Here is a 20,532-nt window from a genome sequence, read left to right on the forward strand (position 1 = left end):
TGGCAATGTCAGCGTTACAACGGGCCACGCCAGGATTTCCAAGCCAACGAACTTATAGTGAATGTGTGTGCTGAGCAAGAAGATAGTGTATTTTTCGTTCGTGTCGATCAGCGTCCGTATAATCAAGAATAGTGAATTTCAGCGTCCTACAAATTCTTGATTTCGAACGTGATCTATTTTGTGTATTCTTTGTTGAATTAGGAGATAGAGTATGTTTCCAACGGTTTTTTGTGGAAGCGTACTTGGACGCGGCGTCATCAGGCGGGAGGATTTTGGCGGCAAAGTGAGTCACTTGTGCAGCTGACTGCCGTCTTGATCTCGCACGTCAATTTTCCAGTGTATATAGTTTCCAAGCGAAATAATATTTCGAGAGTGAATTCTCAGGAGAAATTTACGAATTTTAATTGATTTTTAAATTGACTATTCTGACTAGTAGTGTAGGAATAGTCAAGATCATAAATTTCGAAAAGATCGTCTACAATCAATGGTTTTGCATTTTGCATACATTATTTTTTTGTTATCAGCGACTGGATAGAATTCATGACTTAAATTTGGAGAAAATTTTACTTTTGTACATGGAAGTGCGAGGATAGTGAAGCGACGCTAGTTTCCCCCCCCCCTGTGTTCGTCAACTGGAGACGCGTTATTGAAAAGCGCGGTTTAAAATTTGGTGCTTGATTAGTGAGTGATTATTAGCGACTTCGATAAATTTCATTTTTGCGATCAGCGTCCAGAGTGAAGAGTTGGGAGTTTGAAGTTTTCTATTATTCTCATCTTGCTATCAGCGTTTAGGAATGAGAATGGAGATTTGAATTTCTTTTGTCGTTAATTATCAATTTTTGATCAGCGCGGTAAGAGGGTGTGTTGCCGGATTTTCCCGCGTGACGTAATTGTTTACGCGTCCCCCCCTGGAGATTGGAGGGAAAAATTTGGCGCAGGAAATTATCCGCGTGGGTCAAGCCACTAAATATAAAGCGTCATGTGAGAGAGTTGAGTTGGGAAAATTGAGATTGAGTTTTCAGCGGATTAAGATAGTTTTTCCCTGATTAATGTGTTTCGGGAAAAATGATTAATTCAAATTTTTTGTGTTCTGGGGAAAGAGTAAATTGTGTAGATCGGATTATAATTATTTTTCCTCAGAAATGTGTGTTGCGGGAAGGGAATGATTATTCCGATAATTATTCGTGTTTTGGAAATTGTGAGTTTATTTCGGATTATAATTATTTTCCCTGATTTGTTCGTGTTCCGGGAAAAATAACTAATCCTAAGATGTGTTGAGTTGTCTTGAGTTGAGTTATTGTGTTCGTGAATTTTTGAGGCCTGACGTTGCAATGTGAAGAGTTTGTCGTTCTTTGTCATAGATTCACATTGTAAACGATTAGATCGTTTGTGGCTCGTATTAATATTTTATCGGTGGGGAGAGTTGCTCCGCAATACCGATTTGTGGTTAAAAGAGTTACATATCTGAATAGAATGGCAACGTTCCTGAGTTTGGTGAAACCCAAACAGAAATTATTTCTTTTATTTTCCTGTTTGTTACTGGTTTTTCAGTAAATGTTCCACTCAAGAGCGATCACCGGGAACAGAAGGAATATTATCTATTAGGGAAGTGTATCTTTACAAAGCAATCACGGTCAGCGTCTTGTTGAGAGAGTTCTGTCAGGGGTAGTGAAGAGTTTTGAGTAAACTGGCTCGGTCGTGGTTCACAAGAGAAAGACAGTTTTGTTGTACTGAGTGTGTTAAGGGTTATTTGGTCTTTGAGGAGAGTCTAATCTTTAATATAATTGGATTCTCATGTGTTCGAGTATGACTCTTTGGAGAAGTCATTATTGTGTTGACGATTCTATGTGGGAGATAAGAGAGTGTGTTAATATCAATTTCCATTTCTTTTGCTTAGTAGAAAATGAGGTTTTCGATCAGCGGTTCTGTGAGAACTTATAAAGAATTGGATAATTGATACCCCCCCCCTTTTTCGAAGTTCAGCGGTTGAAGTGAAATGGTTAATGTGTGTTAACTATCAGCTGTTTCAACTATGAGGGAGGGAGAATTTGTGTAGTTTGGTCTTTATGGAGTGTTCTAATCACCATGAGGAGAACTCAGTGTGGGTGATGACCAAACTATATTTGTTTTTGTTGAGGTGAATTTTCGAGAAAATTTTGAGTTGTGGGTACTCACTCGAATATCATTATGAGTATAGTGAGAAAATTCGAGTGACGTTACCAACTCTAAATTAATGTGGCGTAAATCTAAAGAGTCATTACTTGATTTTGTGAGGGAAATCAGTGTGAAGGATCCATTCCTGTCTTTCAATTTGTGTTACGATCAGCGTCCGGGTAATCAGATCCCTGGGAGAGTTATCAGCGTTTGTGGGTGTTTTTTGTGTTTGAGAGAGAGACGAGAGGGTTTAAAGGGAAGGAGAGAGGAGAGAGAGACGAGAGGGTTTAAGAGAAAGAGAGAGGAGAGAGAGACGAGAGGGTTTAAGAGAGAGAGGGAGAGAGAGGAGAGACGAGGGGGTTAAAGAGAGAAGAGAGAGAGAGGGTTAGAGAAGAGAGGAGATCGAGAAAGAGACTAAGTTGTTTTTGTAGTTTCGGAAATTGATTAAGAGAAGAGACTTAATTATTGTGTTTAGTGTTGTGAAAAGATTAGGTTTATTTCGAAGTAAAGTAAGTTGCATTGAGGCAACTGAATCTCGATTTAAAAATTGAGTATTTCGAATTGAGGGTTTAGAATTTTTGTGTTGAGATTATTTTGTATTTTGGAATGTGTATAAAATATTTTGAGTTGACAGAAATGTTGTGTAACATGTCAAGTTGTCAAACCTGTAGTGAAAACAGAATTGTGTTAATTTTGGTTAGATGATATTTTTCTTAAGTAATATTTCCGTTTTTGTTTTTTATTTTATCGGCAATATTACTGAGAGTAATATTGGCCTAGGGAGGGGTATTGTAACGAAGTGTTTCGTTACTTACTCGGCCTAATTTACAATGTGTAGAAAAGGTATTTTCAGAGTTTAGAGAATCGTTTGTTTGTCTCTTTCTTATCAGAGGTCTGTCTCGTTTGTTGTCAAGTCTCTTGTGTATTCCTTTCGTATCAGCGTGTGAGGAGCTGTGGTTTTCGTGAAATCAGAATTTAAATGATTTTGCGCATGATTAACTGTCAGCGTACGTCACATGGTCAGCGACCCTTTCCAGGTTTCTTCTAGGTGCCGTTCCGTGGGGATAAGAAGAAGGGTTCTTCCGAAAATTGCGAAGGAAAAACAAGGAAACGATTTCGATAGCGGAAAAGCCTTTGGGGACAATCAGATGGTTCGACACTTACTTGCGGGTTTCCGAGAAGTCGTGACGTGGTTTTGACGAGTGTCAGAGTCGAGAGTTATAGTTGAAAATATGATTTATTAATTTTGTAGTTGTTAATTATTTCGAGTTTTATTAATAAATAGTTATTGTTTGTTAATTCTGTGTTTTAATGTGTTTTGCGTTCATTGTGGACCGGAGGAGTGTGCCAAAGAGTAGAGAAAATTGGTAGCGTCTCAACGGTCGAGTTTGAATAGTTCGTTGGTTGTTCGTTGTTCAGTTGACCGGTTTGCATCACGGCATCGTCTTGGAAGAATTCCCCGATGAGATTTTGTGTTTTGCGGAAGCTGTGGAGTTGCGAGTAGCAGAGTGTGTTCTTGGACGGGATTCGATGCAAATGTTTCGGGTTGAATATTTAAATATATTAATTCGATTCATCAGTTAATTTCTATGTCACAGGTTTCAATTTTAGAAAACAATAACATTTTCTATCCTTATGGATGTTGTTCAGCAACAATCTAGGTTGTTAGTAGTTTATAAAAAATAATAGAATTTTTTATAGGAATTAAATTACTTTTAATACGATTTTAATAAAATTTCTCTAAAGAATTCAATATTTTCAAAAGTTTTGATTACATTCTTTATAAGAATTCAATTTTTAAAAATAAGTCAATTATTCTGTCAATTATTTATGTTTGTATTTAAATAATTGAATTCTTGTAAGACTTTCTAATAAGAATTGACTTTAAAATAGTCTTTTTCCCGTGAAATAAAATTTCGAAAATGGTCAAAAATAAATTATAGTAAGTCTTTAACGTCCGAGTGGTTTTAATAATAAGAAAGTTTTATAAATTTGGAAAAAAATATAAAATTATATTTTTATTTTCAAGGCGTTTTTTTTAAATTCATTTCATGTCCACTTAAAAGTCCTAAATGAGCCCTGCATTATGGCAGTATAAAATTTTAAATAACGGTAAATTTTTTAGGATTGGCGGAAATTAGCCCTAATTAAGAAGACGTTTACTGCATTTAGTATTTATTTCCCTTTTTTTACTCAGATTATAATAAAATTTTTAAATTTTAAATTACAGGTTCAACAGGCTGCATTTGATGATTTATTGTACGAAGTCGATGTCATGAGGAATATCGCAACACGACACGATGAACCAAGGGAAAGTCCACCACGTAGGCGTGCGAGTGTTCCTGCAGTTACGTTTTCTCCAACAAATACCGTTCCAACAACACCAGCTGGAGATGAGGAAGAAGAAGCAGTTGCTGGAAGACTTGAAATAAGAGTTGTCGATGGGACCGGAGGTGCTACTGTCGTTCAAACCAGCGCCGATAAAGAACCTTTGCAAAGTAGTGAGGAATTTTTAAATTTATATTATCTATTTTTATTTATTTAATTTGTAATACTATATCAATCTTTAACTTTCGATTTTTTCTATTTTTATTTATTTAATTTGCAATATTAAATCCACCTTTAACTTTCGTTATATTTATTTGTTCTGTATTTTTTTTGCATGTTTCCTTCTTTTCTAATTTTCTTGTTTCTTTTTTTTTTGCAGAAAAATTAACTAATGGCACTGTTGGAAGTCCAGCGAGTCCTAATGCTGGTCAGCAAGATTCTTCCGTCTATTATGACACTACTGAAAATCGTGTTTGCGCGAATAATATGCCAAATAAAAATCCAGTGACTACCACAGCGACGACCACTGTACCATCGAGTGTTCAGCTTCGGGAACACAAGGACAAGGATCGAGAGAATTCGTACAGGCCACATAGTACGTACAGTAAAATACCAGTTCCAGTGAAGAGTCCCCGATGTTCGTTGTCTGAATCGACACCCGAGACGAATACAACTACCACGAGAACAGGAACAACCACTGGAAGCGAACCTGCGGCTCAGAATTCTCAATCAAAAGACTCAGGTTAGTTTTGTTTTTCTACTTCACCATTTCGAGTTTTTATGCAATTATGCAAATTACAAAATTTTTTATTTTCAAATATAAATTTTTGAATAATTTCATAACCAAAATGAAAAAAATTCACTTATTAAGTGCATAGGTAATTAATTAATATTGTTTATATTTCCACAAATTTGAATAAAATTCTTCCTAACAATTCAATTATCTTCATAAAAAGTAAAATTCTTCGCTAGAATTCAATTATCTTCATAAAAAATAAAATTCTTTTGAAGATTTCAATTATTTTCATTAATAATAAAATTCTTTTGAAGATTTTAATTATTTTCAAAAATAAAAAACAAATTCTTATCAAGAATTCAATTTTTTTTCATAAATAATAATTGAGAATTCTTTACAGAATTTCAATTATTTTAAAAAATTTAAAACAAATTCTTGTCAAGAAATTGTTTAAAATTTTTTAAAATAATTGAAATCTTCCAAAGAATTTGATTTTTTATAAATAATAATTTTTTTTTCATAAATAATAATAGAATTCTTTACCGAATTACAATTTTTTTTTTACTAAATTTGAAACAAATTTTTGTCAAGAAATCCTTTCGAAGTAAGATTTATCGCAAAAATTAAATTATTTTTTATAAATGATAAAATTCTTCAGAGGATTACAATTATTTTCAAAAATTTTAATAAGATTCTTCCTAAAAATTCAATTATCTTCATAAAAAATAAAATTCTTTTGAAGATTTCAATTATTTTCTTAAATAATAAAATTCTTCGAAGTATTTAAATTATTTTCAAAAATTTTAACACGTAATTCTTCACAAGAATTTAATTATCTTCATAAAAAAAATTCGTTATAATATTTGATTTATTTTCATTAATTATAAAATTCTTCGAAGGATTTCAATTATTTATAAAACAATTTTTAAACTTCAAAAATCAAAGATTTCATTATAATTATTAACAGACACAATTTTAAAAAGTTAAAAAAATTCTTTGTTTAATTCAATTATTTTCAAAAATTTTCAATTAAAATTATTCAAAAAACTACATTATTTAAAAGAAAGCACAAAGAAATTCATCAAAAGGATTTAATTATTTACAAAAACTCTAATAAAATTGTTTAAAAGAGTTAAATTTTCTATATAAATAATTTTAATACAATTTTAATAGTAAAATTATTAATTACAATCATTAAGAAAATCAATTTTATTCCATAAATTAAAGAAATTTTTTGAAAGTATTCAATTTTCGTCAAAACCTTTAATAGTAGGTATCTATTCTTCGAAAGAATTTAATTTTTTTCTATTTTTTAATAAAATTTCTTGAAAGAATTAAATTTTTTTCGAAAATTCTAATAAAATTCTGAGAAGAATTTAATTATTTTTGAAACATTTTAATAAAATTTAATAATTAAATGTTTAATTTCAATTATTAAAAAATACGATCATTTTAAAAACTTGAAAGAAATTGTTTGTAAAATTCTATTACTTTCAAAATTTTCAATTAAAATTATTAAAGAAACTCCATTATTTTTCAAAAATTCAAATAAATTCTTAAAGAGAATTTAATTAGGATTTTTTTAAATTTTTCACGAAAATTAGATTATATTCATAAATAATTAAATTATTCGAAGGATTTTAATTATTCTCAAATTTTTCGATAAAATTCTTTGCAAGATTATTAATATAGATTAACAATTAATTTGTTAATCCCGATTATTAGTTAATGACCTAATATCTATTATTCATAAATTAATAAGTAGTAGAGTTAAAAAAACTAAAATAAATAACAGACTTGAAATAATTTTTTAATATTAAAATAATAGTAATAAAATAACAGCTTCTCAAAGTTCAATATATTTAATAAATTTAATAAAATTAATTTAATGCTTTCTTCATAATATAAAAATATCGCTTTTTGAAAATTTTTAAACATTTTATAAGTTTGGTATTTTCTGACACGTCTTGTTTTTTCTCTTTAACTAAGGAATAAATTTTTAATAATCTTGAAAAAAAAATTAGAAAGAGAAAGAAATTTCTTGAGAGAGTTGCTCTGCAAGCAAGATTTTGTTTGTTTATTAAGTTTGCGACTAATCGATCATTGGCTTTGTAGCAGCACAACTAACACATCATTTGTAATTTAGTCACTAAAGGCAAGCCATTGACAATTCATGCGGAAGCACCGGCGCTAAGACGTTGCGCTACATTACCCGACGCTAGGCCGAACGTAGCGCCGTTAACTTCAACAAGTTCAACTGAAGACGAGAATTTAACTGGCTGCACACCGGCTCTGCGTCGTCGCAGGCTAAGCGAAAAATACGTGACCGACGCAAGTCAGCTTAACTTGCGTTTCCAAAAACCGCAAGGTAGAACAAGACCAATATCTGAGGTAATATCTAGATGGTATCCGAGAGGTGTACCTTCTCATCTTCTAGGAGAAGCTGGCAAGAGAACCGAAGAGAGCAGTGACAATGACTCCAATAGCAGTGGAGCCGCCAATTCTCAACCTCCACCGCCGCCTTCATCTTTGCCACCTCACATCGGAGAGAACAATGCAAGGTGTGATAATTTTTTTCATCATTAACAAATTTATTATTTCCCTTTTCTCTTCTTTATCACTTTTTTTCTATCTTCTCGGCTGTCAGCGGAATCAGGAAATTTTATTAAAAGTACTGGAAAACAATTTGATTTTTAAAATTTAAAAGAAAATTTCCAATTCTGGTGTCTTTTTTCAGGGTTGTCACATGTCAGGGAAGTCAGGGAAACGTCAGGGTTTTTTATTAAAAGTACTGGAAACAATTAAATTTTCAGAATTCATAAGAAAATTCTGAATTTTTATTTCTTTTTTGTTTGCCTCATAAACTGAAATTACCACGAATTCTAAATACAAAACCTTCAATTTTATTTATTATTTAATGAATAATTTTTCTTGAAATTTCAACAATAATTGAATTTTATAAGAGTTACCTTTACAATTTTCATAAATAAATGAATTTCAATTTGGAATTTTAGAAAATTTGAATTTTCAATATTTTAACGCAATTCTGGAAAAAAATTCAATTGTCTTGAAATTTAATTAATTAATAATATTGTTTATATTTTCACAAATTGTAATAAAATTCTTCCTAACAATTCAATTATCTTTATAAAAAGTTAAATTCTTTTGAAGATTTTAATTTCAATTCTGTTGAAATTAGTTTAATTTTTTAATAAGTATATATTTCATTTTATTTAAAATATTTTAACGTAATTCTGGAAAAAATTCAATTATCTTGATAAACAACAAAATTTTTTACATAAAATAAAATAATTTTTGAAAAAATTTAATAAAATTCCTTGCAAAATTCAATTATTTTCATAAATAACATAATATTCATTACAAAAATTCTTTTATTTTCAAAAGTAATTAACTTCTTTGGAAATATTTCAATTATCTTTATAAATAATAAAATTATTCTCCGAAATTCAATTAATTTCAAAATTTTTTTATAAAATTCCTGGCAAACTTTCAATTATTTTCAAAAATTTTCCTCAATTCAATGAATTTCAATATCTACCATTTTAATAAAATTTTCCAAAAGATTTCAATAATTTAAAAAAATTTTAATAAAATTCTATGCTAACAATTAATTGTTTTCATAAATAAGGAGAATTTCACAGAAATTGAATTATTTACAAATTTCTCGAAAAATGTATTTATTCTTAAAACTTTTATTAAAATTCGTCAAAGAATTAAATTATTTTAAAAAACGACATTCAGTTATTCAATAAATTATTTATTTTTGTATATAATATATAATATATTTTATTGGATTCATATGTATGACCTTTCGGCCTTTTACATTTCCCGTACATAAATATTTTCTTCGAATCTTTAACATAAATGACTTAAATTAATTTAACACTAGATTTCAAACATTTAAATATCTTATTATTTATTTTTGTATTTAAATAATTGAATTCTTCTAGAATTTGCATATAAAAATCGATTTTAATATAAATTTCAGTCAATGATTGAATATTAAATAGCCTGAATTTTGTAGAATGAATTATTTACAAATTTCTCGAAAAATGTATTTATTCTTAAAAATTTTATTAAAAATCGTCAAAGAATTCAATTATTTTAAAAAAACGACATTCAGTTATTCAATAAATTATTTATTTTTGTATTTAAATAATTGAATTCTTCTAGAATTTGCATATAAAAATTGATTTTAATATAAATTTCAGTCAATGATTGAATATTAAATAGCCTGAATTTTGTAGAATTAATTTTTTTGAAAAAGTTATAATTTGTAGAATTTTATTTTCTAATATATATTTAATTGAAGAATTTCCGAATAATTGAAATTTCGTAAAATTGAATTAAAAACAAATGGATTTGAAAAATAATAATTGATTTAAAGAAGAATTTTAGTTGAAATTTTCGAAAGTAATAATTGAATTGAAATGATAAAAATAATTTTGAAGAAGTTACAGTCACAATATTCTTATAATATAAAATAATGATTTTATTATAGGGTCATGTTTTATAGAGAGAGAGAATTTTAGTTTTAAAATTCTCTAGAGAAGAATTTTAGTTAAAAACTACAGAAAATAATTGAATTTAGAAACTGTTTCAAATTACAATCTTTGAAAACCTGAATTTTTAATACTTTTAATTAAAAATTTTGCCAAACTAATTTTTAAAAATTTTTAAATTCAAAAATTCTTTGAAAATAATTGCATTTTTTAATATTATATTTAATATACATACATTATAATAATCGTAAGTTTCCTTTCCGTTAGCAAATTATCTGCATTCATTTGTTTGTTTTGAATATTAATTTCTGTGGGTTATTTTCATTTTTTTTAATGTCAAAAAAAAAGAAAAAAAGCTCGTTTTATTCACTTCACAAAATTGACAAAATTTCCATTCCATATTTTTTATTTTCCTGATTTTTTCCTAATTTTCATAAAAAATATTTACTTTTTTCTTATCCTGCTAATAAATTGAATTTCTGCTACGAATTTTATTATTCATGAAAGAATTCAAAATAATTTAATTCTTGCAAAGAATTTTATAAAATTTTTTAAATAATTCCTTTCTTTCGAATAATTTTATGCAAATTCTAATTTAAATAATTGAATTAATGAAAATTTTTATTATTCATGAAAAGAATTAAATTTTTACAAAACATTTTTTAAATAATTGAATTCTGTTTGGAAATTTTATGAAAATAGTATATATTGAAAATCATTGAATTGCGAAAAGTTTTTAAAGATACATAGTTAAATTTTACAAAGAATTCTATTAAAAAATTTGTCAATAATTGAATATCTGTGGGAAATTTTATTAAATTTTTTTGAAAATAATTAAATTCCTAAAAGACAGTTTATTATTTATGAAAATAATAGAATTATTGCAAACGATTTATTAGAATTTTTTAAGATAATGGAATTTCCAAGAAGAAATTTATTATTTTTAAAAATAATTGAATTATTGTGATGAATATTGTTATTTATGAAAATAATTGAATTTTGAAAAAAAATTTATTAAAATACCTCAAAGTAATTGAATTTTCTGGGGTAATTTTTTTATTTATCTTTAATAATCTTTAATAATTTTTCTTTCGAAAAATTATTCGTGTAAATAATTGAATTCTTAGAAAAATCTTATTAGAATTTAAAAAATTGAATTATTTCAAAAAAATTTAATTAAAATCGTATTTAAAACAATTAATTTCTTTCGAACAATTTTATTAAATTTTTTAAAATAATTATTCAATTCTTCCATAGAATTTAAAAAAAACATTTTTTTAAATAATTTATTTTTTCGAGGAATTGAAATTAAGTTTTTAAGAATAATTAAAATTTTTGAGCAATTCCTGTAAAATTGTATTAAAAATAATTGAAATCCTGCTATGAATTTTATTACTTATGAAAATAATTGAATGGTTTTTAATTTGAATAGAATTTTATTATTATTCTCAAAAATAATTGAATTACAGAGAAGAATTTTATTATTTTTGAAAATAATTGAATTATTGCAGAAAAGTTTATTAAAATATTTAAAAAGAATTGAATTTTTGTAAAAATTTATATTATTTTTGAAAGTAAGTAAATTCTTCATTAGAATTTTATAAACATTGTTTTAAATAATTATTTTTTTCTTTATTTGTGAAAATAACTGAATTTTTCGATTATTAATTTAAAATAGTAATGAAAATAATTGAAATTCTTCGATGAGTTTTATTATATATTTATGAAAATAATTAAATTCTTGCTTAGAATTTAATGAAAAAATTTTTTTTAAAAATTGACTTTTCATGAAAAATTTTATTATTAGTGACAGTAATTAAATTATTGTGAAAAATAAATTGCATAAAATTTTGTTAAATAATTGATTTTTACGAAATTTTTTTGAAAATTAGCAAATTTAAGGTAGTAAAAATTCTCTAAAAAAAATATTATTTATATTCTTTGTTCAGAAAGTTGAAGATTATTTTTAATTTAGGTATTAAATATCAATTTTTGAGAAATTCAATTTACCTCGTACAAGAAGTTTTCAATTTTGAAAATCTGATGTAAAATTTGAAATTAGTATCAAAATTTGTTAAATTTTTTTTATGTACTTTAAAGTTTAAAAATATAATATAATTTGAAAATTTAATTCTAATTATTAGTTTTTTAGTTATGTGTCATAATAAGTATTTCTTTAAAAATTACATAAATTAAAATGACTTGAAATTGTTTACAATAAACATTGCAATACAACATTCCCGCGCACTTGCGCGCGGATAATTTGGCTAGTACATTATAATGATCGTAAGTTTCCTTTCCGTTAGCAAATTATCTGCATTCATTTGTTTGTTTTGAAAATTAAATTTTGTGGGTTAAGTATTGGCATTTTTTATATTTTTTTAAAAATCTGAAAAAAGTTTTTTGACTAATTTAAAGATTTCTGAAGGTAAATAAGAAAAGTTTGAAGATTTGTTGTTTTAATCATCTATAGCAGCACTGTTATTGTGTTTAATTCAATTTTTAACTTTACAACCATCATTTGCTCTAAAGGTAAATACTTTTCTATGTAATTTAATGTCTATAATTTAATGTTAACATTATTTCAATATTATTGAAAAAAGTTATTTGATATAATTTACATTCATTTGAATTATATTTTTTTAAATTTCTTAATTACAGAATATTTAGTTTTTTTTAACTTTTTAATAATTTTTTAACTTGCAAAATTCTAAATAATGTAATTGTTAAAAATATAATATTTATTTTTCATAATTTTTGACAGATATAATTATTATTTGAAATAATTACTATATTATTAAAGACTACAACATAAATTTAAATTATTAAAAAATATTTTACAAAATAGTAATTTAATACAATTTTTATTTCTTATAATTTTTATTACATAAAAATATTATCTAATATGTTTATTTTATAAACTTTTAACGTGTCTTACTTTTTATGTTTTTAATTAATACGTGATTCATAGAAAATTCAACAAATCAATGAAAATCTATATTGTCAATTTTTTCAGTTAAAAATATTTGGTTGGTAGACAGTTTTCCCAATAGGTTTTTTTTCCAATGGACGTTTTTCCCATTAATAATTTTTCCCAATAATGGGTCGTTTTTCCCAATGAACATAGTTCCCAAAAAAAGTATATGGTAATAAAGAAAGTATCATACAGGTAAAAGTAGGTCATATAAATGATTTATTATTATTACAATAAAAAAATTATAAATAGTATGGAATTTAAAAATTTTTTTGGAATTTTGCCTGTTTTTAAAGATTTTTGAGAAAATTTTGTTCTAGCCATTGTTTAGGAACAGTAAAAAATTGTTGACTAACAATTGTTAGTAAACAGAAAATAAAGTTCGCTTAAAAAATAATTTTTCATCTCCTGCTGATTATCGGCTGTGGCTACATTTATTAATTGTGAATTAAATTCATTTCGATGACCCAGATATTAATTATTATTGTTCTTGTCATAGTTTAGAAACAATAAATAATTTTTTTTAATTAAAAAAATTTCTGGAATTTTGTCTATTAAAGATTTTTAAGAATATTTTAACTTAAAATTAAAAAATGTTTTTATCTCACTGCCATATAAAAATCTCTAAGGAAGAAAATTTTTTGGTCTTTTATTCTTATTAGGTTTTTGGTATTTAGAATTTTTAAAAAATTTTTAGAGCTGAAAATGTGTTATTGGGGCAGAAATTTTTTTAATTTTTTACTGGAATTTCATAAGTATTTACCTGGAAAATCCTGGAAAAAGCCTAGAATTTTATATTTATCATTTTGTGGCAACCATGTTACTACATAACAATGAAGTTAGTTTATTACATCTTATATATTTACTACGAAGAAAATATTTTGGGAAAAAATAAAATTTTGGAAAATATGACCATTGGGAAAAACGATTATGTATTGGGAAAAACGTCCATTGGGAAAAATAACTATTGGGAAATGCAGATTGGGAAAACTGTCCCCCTACCAAATATTTACATCAAATATCTGTTCTCAATGTTTAAATAATGTTAAAATTAAATTATGGGGGCTATCATACGCCTAAAATTTACCTGAAATTTTTTTTCTTTGTTTCTAAAAATGAATTTAGAATATTTTTCTTTAATGTGATGCTTCATTATTTATATTACATCTTGTAATTAAATAATTAATGCAAATTATACTTAGTATTTTTACGACAGATAATTTGTTTTCCAAAAAAATTAGAATTAAAAGTTGTTTAACTTTATCATTTTTCAATTAATTTATAATTTTTTGCAGTTTGTTAATTTCGAAAGATACGGAATTCTTTGTTTAAAAAGCTAAATGAATAATTATTTTTTTAATTTTTAGAATAATTTAAAATTTTCGTAATCAAAATTATTTTTAAAATAAAAGTATAAAATTTGGAACAATTTTTGCGAGATTCAATTTTCTTTGTAAAACAAGAAAGTTTAACAGCAGTAATAGTATTTTAACAAAATTTATAAGATTCACTTGAAATTCGTTTCTAATGCGTTAAATTTGACATTACATTTTAGAAATTTAAAATAGAGCTTCCATTTGTCTGACTTTCTTCTAACTTATCGGATTCAGTGATTTCTGGAGTGAATTTTGAGCAATTCCACGCCAAGTGATCATAAGAATTTTCGATGATTTTAGCAATATTAAAAATACTTTCAGAATTTGTTCCTTTTTATACATGGAATAAAAGTGTATAAAAGTTTTTTCAAAATTTTCAAAATTTTTTGAGTTACCTCTTACTCAAAATTTTGGTCGGTTTTTCAAAAAAGGCACATAACTTTTTTTCTTGTTAACCGATTAAGATAATTTTTTTTGGAAAATACTCATAATAAGAAGTACTTTAAAGAAAAAAATAAAAATTTAAAAAAAGAATTTTTTTTGCCCGAAAAAAATTTCAAAAAATTTTTTGAATTAAAATTTTGAAAAAAATATATCTTCGATTTGAAATTTTTTTTTTGGTAAATATTGTCAATAAAGTAAAGAATACTTCCTGTAAATTTAATTATGGGACAACAATAACTTTACGAGAAAAAAAATAAAGTGTCCAGCGCGGCGTGCTGGGACTTGTGCATGTATTCACTTATGGCGGCGCAAGTTTCGTTTCAAATCACTCTACAGGTCACAATTCTTTACCAAAACGCTTTTTCTTTTTTTCTAAATCTTCGTAATTAAATTCTCTATCGATCTCTCGAGCCTTATTTTTGAATTTTTGTTTTTAAACATTTTTTAAATAACAATAAGTATTAAAATAATCAAAAAATCGTAAAATATATTTTCCTTAGTTTTATTGATTAAAAAAACTATTTAAAAAACCTATTAAAATAATGTTTTATTGATAAAAAATAAAAAATTATTTAGTTAAAAATTGTTATACAATAAAAAGTTATTATTTTGTTATAAACGGTACTTAGGGATAAAAATTTATATTTTTTCTGAATTGTGCAATTTTTCATAAGTAAAGTATTCAAGTATAAAAGAAAAACTAAAAATTAATTATTTAACCCTTGTTTAAACAGTTTATAGTTTTCAACTTTTCAATTAATTGTTTAGAAAAAATTAGAAATTTCTAACCCAAATGAAACTTATGAAAAAATTAAAAAAATTACATAAGAAACAAATATAAATTTCTTACCCTAAGTATAAATATTTTATGTAAAAAATAGTAACAATTAATTGTTTAAACAATGTTTTAATAAATAATTGTTTTTTTATCATCAGTAGATGTATTACTCACGAAAAATTGCACAATTCAGAAAAAATATAAATTTTTAACCCTAAGTACCGTTTATAACAAAATAATAACTTTTTATTGTATAACAATTTTTAACTAAATAATTTTTTATTTTTTATCAATAAAACATTATTTTAATAGGTTTTTTAAATAGTTTTTTTAATCAATAAAACTAAGGAAAATATATTTTACGATTTTTTGATTATTTTAATACTTATTGTTATTTAAAAAATGTTTAAAAACAAAAATTCAAAAATAAGGCTCGAGAGATCGATAGAGAATTTAATTACGAAGATTTAGAAAAAAAGAAAAAGCGTTTTGGTAAAGAATTGTGACCTGTAGAGTGATTTGAAACGAAACTTGCGCCGCCATAAGTGAATACATGCACAAGTCCCAGCACGCCGCGCTGGACACTTTATTTTTTTTCTCGTAAAGTTATTGTTGTCCCATAATTAAATTTACAGGAAGTATTCTTTACTTTATTGACAATATTTACCAAAAAAAAAATTTCAAATCGAAGATATATTTTTTTCAAAATTTTAATTCAAAAAATTTTTTGAAATTTTTTTCGGGCAAAAAAAATTCTTTTTTTAAATTTTTATTTTTTTCTTTAAAGTACTTCTTATTATGAGTATTTTCCAAAAAAAATTATCTTAATCGGTTAACAAGAAAAAAAGTTATGTGCCTTTTTTGAAAAACCGACCAAAATTTTGAGTAAGAGGTAACTCAAAAAATTTTGAAAATTTTGAAAAAACTTTTATACACTTTTATTCCATGTATAAAAAGGAACAAATTCTGAAAGTATTTTTAATATTGCTAAAATCATCGAAAATTCTTATGATCACTTGGCGTGGAATTGCTCTTTTGTAAAGTTTTGAATTGATTAATTTCTACGATTTCTACTTTAAATTCGTTATTTTGACTTTAGAAAATCTGATGTTAATTTAATTATTTTTTTCGATATGCACGACAAAAAATATTTACCAGGATAAACTACAGATTTCACTTTATTATTACGCGAAATTTTTCAGTGTTTCAATTAATACTTTCGCTATTCTAGAGAAACTTATCGCTGTTTCAATTAAACCTTTTTTAGTGTATTTGAATTTAAAAAAAAAATTAGAAGTTCAAATTTGTTAAATTTTTTTTTGTAATTTTAAAGTTTCAAAATAATATAAAATGAAAATTTAAATCTCTATAATTGTTATCTTCTTCCACCTTTAATTAGTTACATATTTTTGTTAGGAAATAATAATTATTTCTTTAAAACAATTTTAAAATAAAATGGCTTCAAATTGTTTAAAATAAGCAGTTCCATACAACATGCCCGCGCGCTTGCGCGCGTATAGTGTGGCTAGTTATTAATAATAATTGATTTAGAGAAGAATTTTAGTAAATAATTCTTAAAAATAATAAATGAATTTTTTATAAGTTACAAATAATTGCCATTTTTATAAATAATTGAATTTCGAAAATGTTTCAAATTACAATGTTTGAAAATCTGAATTTTTAATACTTTTATTTAACAATTATGTAGAATTAATTTTTTGAAAAAATTTAATTCCACTGTTTTTTGAAAATTCTTTGATTCTAAAATTATCAAAGAACTTTGTTAAAAATTACGAAAAATAATTGATTTAAAAAAGAATTTTTCGTTAAAAATTCTAGAAAATAATAATAGAATTGAAGGACGAAAATAATTCTGAAGAAGATGGAGTAACAATATTCTTATTAGTTATTTTTTTTATTCAAGAGTTTAAAAAGTCGCATCTTAATTCCTATAAAAAAATAATAATGAAAAAGTCGCGTCGATTGTCGCATCTTAATACCTATAGAAAAATAATAATAATTAAATATTTATTCAAGAAAGTAGATATTGATATTTATGAATAATTTTACAATTAAAGAAATTCGCTAATATGTAAATGTATCAGAATATTTTTTTGAATATTTAATTATTTTTATAGGGAATCAAAATATTTTTTATTATCGTAATTCTCTTTGGAAATTAGGAAAATGTCAGAGAAAGACAAAATTACATTTTTCTGGCCACTCTGCTTTTTTTCTTTTTCTTTAATTAAGTTAAAATTATTTTATTTCTAATGTGAAAATTTGTAGATGTCGCAGATTTAGACCGATGCCTGAAAGTACAGTGATTGGACGTGAAACGTGAGGCTGCGACATTGAATTATGTGGGAAAAGTTTGATTCAACTCGAGTGACGAGAATTATTGAACTACAACCAACTAGGAATGTGATACCTTTTTGGATCAAATTAGTACGCAAACCTTTCTAGTTAAAACCAATGGACAGTCCTTTAAAGAATATTGAAGACTTTTTCGTGAAGGGAAAACGCGTTATTCCCTTGTACGTATGACGTTTAAAAAAAGAGCGAAAAAACTGATGGAAAAATAACTGATAAAAAGTGAAGACGTGATTCACATTAATTTTTAAGATTTCTCAAGGGATTTTTATCAATAGGTATGTACGATCCTATCCAATTGTTTTTTTTTTACATATATATATTTTATTTTGAAGAAGAAGACATTTTTTCAATTTTTAACGTATCCACATTTTTATTTACAAAATACGTTAAATCAAGATCGTACAAAATTTTTTCTCTTCAGTGTACAATCAGTGAAAAATACGACTTCCTAGTCTTCAACTTGCTTTTTTAAAGACAAGTTAATAAAAAAAAATCTTAACTAGAATTTTTAATCAATAAATGATTAAAGACCGTAAAATGAAAAATTACGGTCACATGTAATTGATCTCAGTTATTCTATAATATATATTATATTATCATACTCGTGATTCAATTAATCTAAACAATAATGTGTGCTTTTGTAAACGCGACATTGCACTTTATAAACGTGACTGCACTAATGTATCCTTTGTATTTTAGATGGAGACAATATTTGTAGTGAAATAAAAAAAAGAATCTTATTTATAAATTATTTCTTAATTCCGCTTGTGATATTTTTCTATCTAGAAAAATTGTAAGCACAATTTTTATTATTTTGAGGAGAAAAAAAGTATAATTGTGACAAAAATTATATTGCTCACGATAAAAATTTTTCAAACTGCTTGTACACTGAAATTGAAAGAAAAAGAAGAAAAAAATTAAAAAAAAGAAATGTCATTTCAAAAAAGTAATTTCAAATTATATCTTTTGTTTTTTCTGTTAAAAAAAATTTATATAATATATATAAATATATCCCCGTCTCGTTTGTGTTCTTCGAGAAAATTTATGGGAACCAACGAGCATTGCTGATCTCCAGACGCGAATATTTATTTATTATTTTCTATATTCCAAAAGAATATAAATAAGTACCGAATTTACAAAAAAAAAAAAAAAATAAATAAACGGTTACTGTACAGATAGGTGAATTTACAGGATATCTAAATTCTATTGTTGATGGAAAAATTAAATTAAAAATTAACTTAGATGATAATTTTTATGTAGTTTTGTCGAATTGGGGGCGAGTGTGCTAATCTCTGCCAAAAAAGAAAAACAATATCATCAACAGAATGCAACAATTTTCCCGTAGAGAAAATTTTAGAATAACTCAAATAAACTGTAATGAATTACAAGAGGATGATAACAAAAAATAACTATGTACGATAATTCTTGAAAAAAAGAAAAATTTGTAAAAACAACGAATTGTTACACAAAGGAGAAAATTCTCTTTAAAAAAAAATTTATGCACACTAGCAGCCCTTTAAATGACTCTGAAGATATAATCAGTGGGCAAAATGGATAATTATGTTCCGTCATATAAAAAAGAAATGCTGGTTTTCGAGTATTTATAATTATTGTATAATGTAATTCGGTAAATTCAGTGATATTTAAGACTAGTCAGCTAGATTCCCGTACATTACATAATCTTATTAATAAAGTGAAAAAGTGGAGTAGAGAGGAAAAATAAAAAAACTAGTCACTTTGCTGCAGATGCGCGGGGCATGGCCCAAAAAATTCTATTTTCTTTTAATTCTAATTTTATAATAGACACTTTTTTTTTTGTTTTCGAATTTGTTTCTTCGACTGCCGCACCGATGCGTAAAATATGTAAAAAAAAACCAGCTGACTTGCTAAAAGACTATTTAAGCATTGTAATTTTTTTCTCTCTCTAAACTTTTAGAATTCAGAGTTTCGAATACAGTTGCGAAGAAAATTTTCCTTTTTTTTGTTTTAGAAAAAGGGCTTTTTAGTATTTTTTTTGTTCATTTTGTCTTTTTGACAAATTATTTTTTTAGTACTATTTTTATTTTTTATTTTTAGAAATCTTTTTTTGAGATCTATTCAAATCTCTTTTGAAATTTGTTTTTATCTATAAAATTTCTCCCACGAAAATTGATTTTATTTTTTTTTTTTTGTTTTTCACTGTTCCTTTTTGAACTCTGATTTCCAAAAGTTTAAGTGCCATTGAAAATGCTTCACGAGTCGTCGATTAATTTATTTTGTTTGTAAACAGATTTCTCTCGCAAAAAAATTAAAATATTTGCGATTTATAATATTTTATTGTGCAATATTTTTTTTTATCAATTTTTTTTTCTATCAATATTATTTTTTGAAACAAAAAAATTTATTTTATTTATTTTTTTCACTTGATGAAAAGTATGAAAGCGATATTCTTTCATCAGTATTAGAATAGTTTTTTTTTTTTTTAAATTAGTGCAATAATTAACACAGAAATATTGTGGACAAATGGAACTATTTCTAATGTACTATATGCCAAATTATTAAATATTTATATTACAAAACAACTAATAATTAATTAGCGACTAAAGGCAGTATTGTTATGAAAAGAGTTATCACATAATTATGAATTAGCAATTCGCTTTTATGGAGACTTTTCACAAACCGTGCAATCAATACTTGCAAATTATAAATTATATAGAGAATATACTTAAAGTAATTCCACCTGTGATCTGATTTTTTTCCCTTGTAAAAAAAATTTTATGGCAGCTTCTTTATTTATAAGATTTTGAAAAAACTAAAAAAAACTAGATTATTTTAATTATTTATTCTGTTTAATATATTTAAAT

The 20,532-nt window shown here is 25.2% G+C and overlaps 1 protein-coding gene across 4 annotated transcripts in view; it reads left to right on the top strand.

Moving 5' to 3' along the window:
• LOC122511697 (tau-tubulin kinase homolog Asator) overlaps positions 1-20,531 on the top strand; it is a 41,368-nt gene extending 20,837 nt beyond the window's left edge. For 2 of the 4 annotated variants that reach the window (XM_043627108.1, XM_043627111.1), the window contains exons 12-15: positions 4,385-4,655; positions 4,862-5,224; positions 7,365-7,779; positions 17,603-20,531. In XM_043627108.1, the coding sequence (XP_043483043.1) occupies positions 4,385-4,655; positions 4,862-5,224; positions 7,365-7,779; positions 17,603-17,657 (1,104 nt within the window). In that variant the 3' untranslated portion in view covers positions 17,658-20,531. The remainder of the gene's footprint in view (positions 1-4,384; positions 4,656-4,861; positions 5,225-7,364; positions 7,780-17,602) is intronic. The other 2 variants (XM_043627110.1, XM_043627109.1) reach the window with 2 other exon arrangements.
• The last annotated feature ends 1 nt before the right edge of the window (position 20,532 follows it).

Source organism: Leptopilina heterotoma, unplaced genomic scaffold, assembly GCF_015476425.1.
Source record: "Leptopilina heterotoma isolate Lh14 unplaced genomic scaffold, ASM1547642v1 Lhet_9, whole genome shotgun sequence".
NCBI lineage: Eukaryota > Metazoa > Arthropoda > Insecta > Hymenoptera > Figitidae > Leptopilina > Leptopilina heterotoma.